Here is a 9789-nt window from a genome sequence, read left to right on the forward strand (position 1 = left end):
ATAATAATAATTATAATAGTAATAATAATTATAATCTCTGAACTCCACGTGTGGTTTTATCAGTTTATAGAGGAACGCTACAATCACAGTTGTTCTCTCTCTCTCTCTCTCTGTCCCCCCTCCACCTCCCTCCCCCCACCCCTTCCTCAAACTCCTCTACCTACCCCCCACACCCCCTCCTCTTGGCCCCCCTCCCCTTTCCCTTATACGGTAAAGGCCCCGCCTATTTTGCGCGTCATCCTCTGACAGCGAGGCTCCCGCGGGTCTGGAGTTTTGGCTCCCGGGAAAGGTTGCAGTCCTGAGGGAAAGAGGGCTGAGTTTAGTGTGCCTCCATCCAGTCCGCGAGACGCTGAAGGCCCCTCATCATCATCATCCTCATCCTCATCCTCTCTTCTCTCTGTCCCCGCGTGAGCCGGCGAAAAAACGCGAGCGGCGGCGAAAAAAATCCCTCCAACGCGCCCCTTGTTGGTCTTTTTTTTTTGTTTTCTGGGGGGAGCCAGAAGTGCTCCGTTCCTGCACGAGCTCCGCAGCTCCATCCGCCGCTTTCTTTCGCTTCGACAGCTTTTTTTTTACTTTACTTTTGAATTGTGTCTCTTCTTCCGCGTGATTGTTTCTCCACGCCGTTCTTCTGCACGGGGATGCTGCTGTCGCTGTCGCGTTTTGCGCGTGATGGAGCGAGCCTGAGAGCGGGAGCATCGCCACGGCGCAAAAGTTGCGAGAGATGTTGAGCTGAGTGTCGAGACCAGACGAGAAAGAAGGCGGAAAGAGAAGGAACCCACCTACAAACAAACGACAACAACCGAGCAACAACGGCGAGATCTCGAGTCTCCACTTTCCTGCGTGTGCACGAGGATCGTTTTGTTGATGCTGCGCAGAAACCAGGATCTGACTCTTCACGCGCTGGGCTTTTAATTCTGTGATTGAATTTGTTTGTATTTTTTATTTCTGGTTATTTTTTTCTTTTCTTTTTCTTTTTTTTTTTTTTTACTTTCTTGACGTCCGTTGTGAACAAAACAGAACCCAAACTTTCTCCACACCTCGCTCCTTCTTTTCCCTCTCGCCTCCAGAGTGCGGAGGATCCTCGGCTTGAGTGTGTGTGTGTGGGGGGTTTTATAATTTTTTTGTGCGAGTGTGTGTTTTTGTCGCGATTCTCCGCGCACCGACTGCACTCATGTTCGGGATTCAGGACAACATCCCGAGAGGAGGGACGAGTATGAAGGAGGAGCCGCTGGGAAGCGGGATGAACCCGGTCCGCTCCTGGATGCACACGGCCGGCGTGGTGGACGCGAACACGGCCGCTCAGAGGTACCTCCACTCGCACGGCCTTTGACTCCTCTGCAGTTCTCTTTTATTTGTTTGTTTGTTTATTTCTCCAGTGAAATGCTTTACTCAAATCCCACAACACACCCTTTATTTAAGGTGCCTTTAACGAAGGCGATGGACTTCAAATCCACCTTAAAATTTACCTGAAAGTTTTATAAAAAATTCCAAACGTTCTTCAGAGAATCATGTCATTTTTTAGATGCTCTTTCTACACTTTTAAAAATATTACAAAATATAAGTAAATCTTTTTCTGAAGAGTTAAAGGAAGTGTCAGTTAAAGGGGAGCCTCTTTTGTTTATAAGTTAAAAGTAAATTTTTTGTACAGCTTTATTTAAAATAACCAATGAACAAATGACTGTAAACAGTGTGTACTGAGTGTATGCGCTGCATCAGAGCCCTGAGGATTCTAAAATATTCTGAAATAAACTTCACTTCAGAAAAATACCACTTTAGAATAAAAGACAAAAAAAAATGTTCTAAAGAACAATACGAGGAGCATCTTTTTTAAGAACCGTTTTAGCGGAGGGATATTTGTAGCAGTTCCAGTTTCCCACATGCATCTCTGCACGGACCTCCACCGTTTCATTTAGGAGCAATTTAGGAATTCTCCAAAGAATCCCACTGAAAAAAAAATACGTAAAATGAGGAATACGTAAAAAATAAATTACAAAAAAAAAAAAAAATACACTGAGAATTTCTCCCTCAATTTCAAGGGCATTCATTCCCACTTATTTTCCCTCGATTACTCTATTATTTTTTACATCTTTGAAATTATATTTTGATGTGTGTGTGTAATTCTAGTGGCGTGGGTCTGGCGCGAGCGCACTATGAGAAACAGCCTCCGTCCAACCTGAGAAAGTCCAATTTCTTCCACTTCGTGCTCGCGCTGTATGACAGACAGGGGCAGCCGGTGGAGATCGAGCGGACAGCCTTCGTGGACTTTGTGGAGAAGGAGAAAGTGAGTCAGGGTTCGGGGGTTTTCTGCCGCTCGTGCGGTGCACCCAGATCATACAAGCTAAGGTCTCTTAACATTAGAGCACGTGGTACACGTTGGAAAATACAGAATAATGAATTGGAAAGTGATTAAATGTGCGGGGGACAAAAAAATAATAAAAAATCCAACCCGCGATATTATGCGTTAAAAATGAGCACTTTCTTCTCTTACGTGATATTTAGTGCTTTATTGTCTCGTGTTTATAAATAAAGAACATTAAAATCTCAAATGTGCAAAAGCACAGCCTGCACCTTCAATCGTTAGTTTGTTTTATTTTTGTTGTAGTGTTTTTAATCGCCATTATTCTTAAACGTATAAAATGTAAAAATCACAGATAAAATTAGCAGTTTAATTTTTTTACGAGTTGTAAAATGTTATCAGCCGGATTCTGATTTTAATTCTTGCTCATTTCCAGGAACCAAACAGTGAAAAAACCAACAATGGCATTCACTACAAACTTCAACTTTTATACAGCAACGGTGAGTCACGGCTCCGTTCACACGCGATTAAATAAAAGCGGACTGAAAATCAGATTCGAATTTTTAGACGCTGTTATTTAAAAAGTTGAAATATGAAATCATAAAGTTGTTATTAACTTTGCGTTTTTTGGTTATTACTTTTAATGAATGTAGTTTAGAAATAAAATATTTTGGAATCGAGTCATTTTTATTAGTGAACGTTATTTTTATAGAATGTTGTTATTATATTGTTATAACCGTTCAAACTATGTTTATGTGTTTTTTTTTTCTTCTCTTATTTCAGGAGTGCGAACAGAACAGGATCTTTACGTGCGGTTAATCGACTCCATGACCAAACAGGTAAGAACCCTTTGGTTAATTACATTGTTGATTACAGTATCATCTTCCTGAAACAGCTCGGCTGTGGTGTCGCTGCGTGGTTCTGCTGGTGGTGAGGTGTAGATGTGTGTGTTGGGGTCTGGCAGCTTTGACTGAGTGCGTGTTAACGCTGGATAATTCATTTCGTATCCACTTGAACTTGACACGTGAAAAAGAGAAAGAGAAAAATAACGCGATGGCGCCTTTTCGAAAAATGACCCGGAAATAAATTACCCGGAGCTTTGATGTAGAGGGCGAAAATTAGCGGTGGCCTTCCTTCCATATTACCATCTCTCTCTCTCTCTCTCTCTCTCTCTCTCTCTCTCTGTGTCATTTTATCACTCACTCTCTGTCATTTATCTGATGTGATCCTGGATGGACTTAATCAGTCCAGAGCACAAGCGTCAAAAAAAGAAAATAAAAAATGTAAAAAATAAAAGCGTGCAAGGAACTACCACGTCCATATTTGTCCTGACTTTTGTGATTTAATAATTGTAGAATAATCCACAGTGGGCCACAGCAGGGCGAGCATTTAGCTGTTGTTTAGAGGAAGGTGTATAGTCTCCTCATCAGAGCTAACAACCGGGAAATTTTATATAATTAATGTCCCCCTCTAAAACGTCGCGTTTAACGATAAACGACAGATTTATCGCTTTAGGCCTCCATTCAGTGTCAGTGAATATGACGTGTCCTGTACTTTAGACAATAACCACATCGTGTAAAATAAAAGTCTCGCTCAGGAACCCAGAGCAGATCAGTTCCAGTTTGAACTCTGTTCGGATTTTGTTGGCGACAGGAACAAGAGTGAAATAATAATGTTTATTAAAAGTCCCAGCAAGGGGCGGGTTGAGTGTGGGCCGCGGGGTGATTAGTGAGAAACTGATCAAACAGCCAATTAAGCCGATCACTGGCTTTATGGGGTTTTTATTATATTTATTTATTTATTTATTTATTTATTTTTGAGCGGAAATAAATCAGAGTAAAAAGCACAGGAAGTCAGATCAGATAAGAGCAGGCGCGCTCGCGCATACACACCCACGGCTCACGCTCTGATTTAAAGCCTTTAAACATCTGAGAGGGACTTTTAAGGCCGTCACGTGTGCTTTAATTTTTAAAATTAATGCTATGAATTATTATTATTATTATTATTATTATTATTATTATTATTATTATTATTATTACTGTTAGATAATTAATGATAATAATAATAATAATAATACACATTAGCCTATTAATTTAATTTATTATTACTGTTATTATTTTTAACCCAAATATTTTATGAATATTTTATTTACATTTTATTGAATATAATTTACTTTAATATTATAATTTTTTTAAATTTTGGGACTTTTATCTTTTTTTCCTCCAAGCACCCACTGGCGCGTTTTTTTTTTTGTTTGTTTGTTTTGTTTTGTGTTTTAAATCAATCCCCTTTATGGTTAGATTAATAAGAACACATACAACCACGTGCATTCGTGCACGCGCGCTAGAGAGATAAACAGAGAGAGAGAGAGAGAGAGAGAGAGAGAGAGAGAGAGAGAAGCGCACCTCCAGCTCTGCGCCATCTGTTAAAGCCAATGCTCAAAAGTTAGTGAACCGTACAGCGCGTGCAGCTTTTTATCTGAGGAAGAAGAAAGAGAGAGAGAGAGAGAGAGAGAGAGAGAGAGAGAGAGAGAGAGAGAGAGAGAGAAATCATTGTTAGCGGCTCTAAAATAAACAGCAGATTGCCCATTAGCACTTTCCCCTCAAATATGTGCACATTAGAGCTCTCGGGTCTTGTGCAGCGCGGCCATCTGCATGCAGGCCATCTACACCCCCCCATGCACACACACACACATACACACACACACACAGACTGCAGCATATGCGGCTTCTCATTCACTAACTCTTATTAATGCCACTTATCAGCAACACCAACCTGCCAAAGCGCTCGCGCTCACCTCACACACTGCATCCTCCTCGCGCAGTCTCGGAAATACGGTCCCCTCCACTGTTTTCAAACGCATGGACATTTCCTGTTGTTGTAGAAAACGTATAGTTTTAACCGCAACGTACAATGCACCGCTGCATTTTATTTATTGATTAAACACTTATATTAATTACAGCAATAATTATCAAAAATATTATTATTATTATTAAGAATACTGTTGTTGTTATAAATGCAAACGCAGCATGAATATCTTTATTTAAACACGCGTCAGTGCCACTGTTATTTAAAATGTTCAAAATGGTGGAATGTGCAAAATGTAAAACGCAAACGCTTCACTTCCGGTTCAAATCTAAACGACTGTTTATATTTCTCTGAGGAGTTAGGAGCATGGCTACAGTTTTCTGTACAGTTCCAGTCAACACTAATGAACCTATTATGAGTTGCGATGCTTATAACTTCACCCCTGTCTCACTTTAGAATGATTTTTATTCTTTTTTAAGGCGATCATTTACGAAGGTCAAGACAAAAACCCAGAAATGTGCAGAGTCCTCCTCACACACGAAATTATGTGCAGGTAAGAACATTAAACCAACCCCATATGTGTTGCATGCCACAATCACATGCGAGTTCTACTTAAATCTAACATTAAAACGGATAAAAAAAAGGAAGAATAAAAAATGTGTTGATGCTTCTATCTTCATGTACATTTGCATGTGATGGAGAGATATTAGTGGGACACAGGGCTCAATAGAAGGATGCACAAGGATCTTGGGCTTGAGCTGTGGACTGGATGATGATGACGATGATGATGTTGATGATGATGATGATGATGATGATGATGTGCTGCTCTTGAACTGCTGTAGAATGCTTTTCTTCCTCGTGAAAGAAAATCAGTCTAGGGATGAAATCTATTGAGGGATCTGGATCTACACACACACACACACACACTCACACACACACACACACACACACACTCACACACACACACACACACACACAGCACCGTTTGCTGGCTGACTTTACCGTTTGTGGCCAAGTTAAGTTTGCAATAGATTTAAAGGGATTTCCCATTGAATTGAGTGACTACTCAGACCCACCACTCCTGTTCTGTTTCCATGGAGATTAAGATCGTGAGTTATATAATTCAAAATCTTTTTTTCTTTTTTATTTTTTGGGAGTTTCCATAAATTACACTGGCAACGGGGTCCCGGCGTAGCACCTGCCAATGATGTGATGATTCACAAGCCTCTAAACTACGCTGAAATTACCCAAATCTAAGACTCTTTTTTCTCACCAGCGCCTGGCATCGCTGCCACAGATAAAGGTCATGCTACAATGCCATTGCCCACCATTAGCCCCCGCTCATGTGTAGCACACGGGGCTGTGTTTGAAGAGGCATTAACATACTAAACACAGCTCTTCCCGTGCGCTGACGTGCTCCACAGGCAACGCAAATGTAGCTGCTTGTGCTGCGAGTGCACGGGACCCACAGATGTGTTTTTTTTTAAATGATTATTTATTTTATTCCTGAGTTGTACACACAAGTGGAGGTCCCTACACTTTCTTTAATCACTTTAGCTGTCAGCTTAGAGGAGCTTTACATATTTTCCATACCATATGGTGTTAATTTAGCTCATTTGGACATGTAACCGTTATACCAACGCACGCTTCTTTAAATGCGAGAGGCATAACGCGTGTGTGTTTCTCCTGTAGCATTTCAGCATTAATTAAAGCACTCATAATGGGGAGCGTCGTCAGGGCCCTCAAAATGGAGGCATTGGCACATTGTGAGAGATTGATGCAGGCTTTTGAGCCGGTAATTAATAAGTGCCCCACAGAAACGCTGGTTGAAGGTGGCATCTTGCATCCTCTCCAGATATAACAGCTTGACAATTAGAGGTAAACAAAAGGCGAAGCTGTGAAAGTGATCCTCCTGCCTCTTGGCACCCCCCCCCCCCCCGACCAACCCACCCACCCCACAACACCCCCCCGTCCTGTCCGCTGCACAGCACCAAGACAAACATCCAGACATGCTGTTCCCCGTCTCCTGGTTTACCCCTCCACCCGTTTTCGCCCCCAAGAACCACACAGAGTCAGGGACGGCCGCTTAGTCGCGTTTAAAGGGATCGAGAAAGTGGTGGGGTGCTGATGCTTTCATGTGGGCTGCCTTCTGAACGAGTTTGTTTGTTTGTCTCTTGTTTGCAGCCGGTGTTGTGACAAGAAAAGCTGCGGCAACAGGAACGAGACGCCCTCAGACCCTGTGATCATCGACAGGTAAGAACCTGCTCTCCTGGTTTTCTTCTTCTTATTAGTAGTATTCCTCGTCATCTCCGTTCCGGGAGTGTGTTGGTGTGTTGTGTCCATCTGGAGGCGCTAGGCCGGCCACTTGGCGTGTGTGTGTGTGAGTGTGTGTGTGTGTGCTTTTGACCTGCGCAGGTGGGTTGACTTGGAAAAACCCGGGGGTGTCTTTAGGGACTCTGTAATTGCTAGCTGAGTTGTCAGGGGAAGTAGTTTCCTTAGCCCTTCCTCTGTGCTGGGCGAGCAGTCCTTTATGCCAAGAGAGCGTTTTATTCTTTTATTTTTTATTTCTTTTTGTGCTTTAAGATTTGCGCCTCTGCCTGTTCCTTCATCCTAATTTGTTAACAAGGGCTTCATTCGCCTTGGTCTCCTCTTCCCCTGCTATCATCCCTGTAAGCGCTAGAGATGCCTGCTCACAGCTTCACACAGGCTTTGTTTCTCTTATAGGGTCCACAGTGCGGCAGAGCGTTAGTGCATGCTAGTGTGTGTGTGTGTGTGTGTGTTTATGTTCCACTCCCATAGTACTGCTACTCCTGGGTATTGAGTAATATCTCTCAGCTGGTTGTTGGCGCTTCCATGTTGATAACATTAGCATTAGCGTGCTTAAATACACCGGCTCCTGCAGCATTGGTAATTGATGTTCTTCTTCTTCTTCTTCTTCTTCTTCTTCACTGTTTAATTTTACTCTCGCTCAAGGTTACAAACGCTCAGCAAGTCTTGCTCTTCCTTATCGCCAATTATCTCAGCACAGTGTACATGTGTGGGGCAGATGAGGCACTGCTGCTGTTGCTGTTGCTGCTTGCCTGGGCCTCTTGGAGATTAGTGAGCTAGAACAAGCCCACCTTGCTCCATAAAGGCTGCAGCGTAAGCCATGAACAAGTGGAGCTCGGTGCCAGTAGCAAGAGAGCATGGCCCACTCTTTCTCTCTCTCTCTATGCTCTGCAGATGTTGCAAACGTATCCCCCCATGGTGAACTTTGGTGTCCGTCGGGTGAGGAATGAGATTGTGGCGGTAGAAAGAGGATGAGCTGAGCCCAGGCAGAAATATGCGCTGCCAGTGGACAGCAATGCTAATGTTTGACTAGCTGAAATAGCTGTTTGCTTAGTGGAGAATGTTTGGTATCTGACAGAGGGAACATCTCTCTTATTAGTAATCAAATAGGGACAACCACTTGCTGCTGTCACTCACGACTAGCGTGGAACGTGTGCATGAGTAACCTCTGTATGTGTGTGTGTGTGTGTGTGTGTGTGTGTCAAGTGCTGGAAAAAAGGACTCACAGCCCGGCTGCTGAATTTATGGCCGGGGCTCGCATGCTTTGAGCTCTTTGAGTTTCCTCCTGTCAATGTCATATGCTTACGGTTCAGAATCACTGCCGTTCTTTACGATGATGTGGGGCATCCAGAGCGTTCTGACTCTCAAGAGGGGTTTGATACGGTGAACGTAGAGCACTGACACGCTGTTAGTAGGAGTTTTCGCCGCCACAGCAGTGGAGCTACTAGTGTTTGACCCGCAGCCTTTGCTTCTGACAACGCGGCCTGTTGTCTGTATCATTTAAATGAGGATTATTTACTGTCATATGCATCGATCAAGAGGATTAACTTGTCCCTGCCGCGTGTAACCTTTTCTCCGGCTGTATCTGCTCTGCTAAGCGGAGCGTTTGAGGTGACAGGCGTAACCTTCTTCCACATGAACGAGTGTGGAGCGTTTGAAGAGATACGCTGATACGCCGCCACAGCGTGTGAACAGTAATTAGTAGCAGGATGTTTTAATGGAGGGAATTGTGTTACACTGCCCTGTAGCGGAGCGGAGAGAGGAGGAGCGGCGCTGAGCGCATGAGGGAGGTTTGTTTTGGTTTTCAGAGCAAAAGATGAAACATCCTCTCACTTCCTCTTCGGCGGTTCCTGCGACGTCTCGACCACGCCGAGCCCATTCAGCTCACAGTATATATTTACCTTCAAAGAGACACATGCTGAACAGTGTGTAACAGGGTGTCATTGATATTTAACGCACTGGCTCTTCCCATAAATTGCTCGGCTTTGTGTCGCGGCTAAATGGAGTTGGAAAGATCGGGTGTCTGCGCTTTGTGCTTCAATCTGGCGGACAATGCGTGTAACACAAGTAAAATAGGAAAAGGGGAACGGCGGAGCTGGGATTGAGTCTCAGGGAAAGAGGCCGCGGCTAGAGGAGGGGATATTGTCGCGAGTTCAAACAGTGGATAAAAAAGCTCGCATTTTCATTGTGGGTCGCCTGAAAGAGCCGGGAGTATCGTTTCCATCCGTTCTGCGCGATCACAAAGGCAGACGTGCTTCATTAGCCCACTGCATTGTCTGCGTATCGCAACTATGGGCAGATGATTTTATCCTTGCACTCCCAGAGCGAGGAGCCGGGACAGGGCCGGTTATAAAAGT

The 9789-nt window shown here is 43.6% G+C and overlaps 1 protein-coding gene across 12 annotated transcripts in view; it reads left to right on the forward strand.

Annotated features, from left to right (window-relative positions):
- The first annotated feature begins 350 nt into the window (after positions 1-350).
- The window catches only part of ebf3a (EBF transcription factor 3a), a 111962-nt gene continuing 102523 nt past the window's right edge, over positions 351-9789 (forward strand). For all 12 annotated transcript variants that reach the window (XM_066664295.1, XM_066664302.1, XM_066664296.1 and 9 more), the window contains exons 1-6: positions 351-1305; positions 2125-2281; positions 2733-2796; positions 3080-3135; positions 5584-5657; positions 7289-7357. In XM_066664295.1, coding sequence (XP_066520392.1) covers positions 1172-1305; positions 2125-2281; positions 2733-2796; positions 3080-3135; positions 5584-5657; positions 7289-7357 — 554 coding nt within the window. In that variant the 5' untranslated portion in view covers positions 351-1171. The remainder of the gene's footprint in view (positions 1306-2124; positions 2282-2732; positions 2797-3079; positions 3136-5583; positions 5658-7288; positions 7358-9789) is intronic.

The sequence above is a fragment of the Hoplias malabaricus genome, chromosome 3 (genome assembly GCF_029633855.1).
Source record: "Hoplias malabaricus isolate fHopMal1 chromosome 3, fHopMal1.hap1, whole genome shotgun sequence".
NCBI classification, from domain to species: Eukaryota; Metazoa; Chordata; class Actinopteri; order Characiformes; family Erythrinidae; genus Hoplias; species Hoplias malabaricus.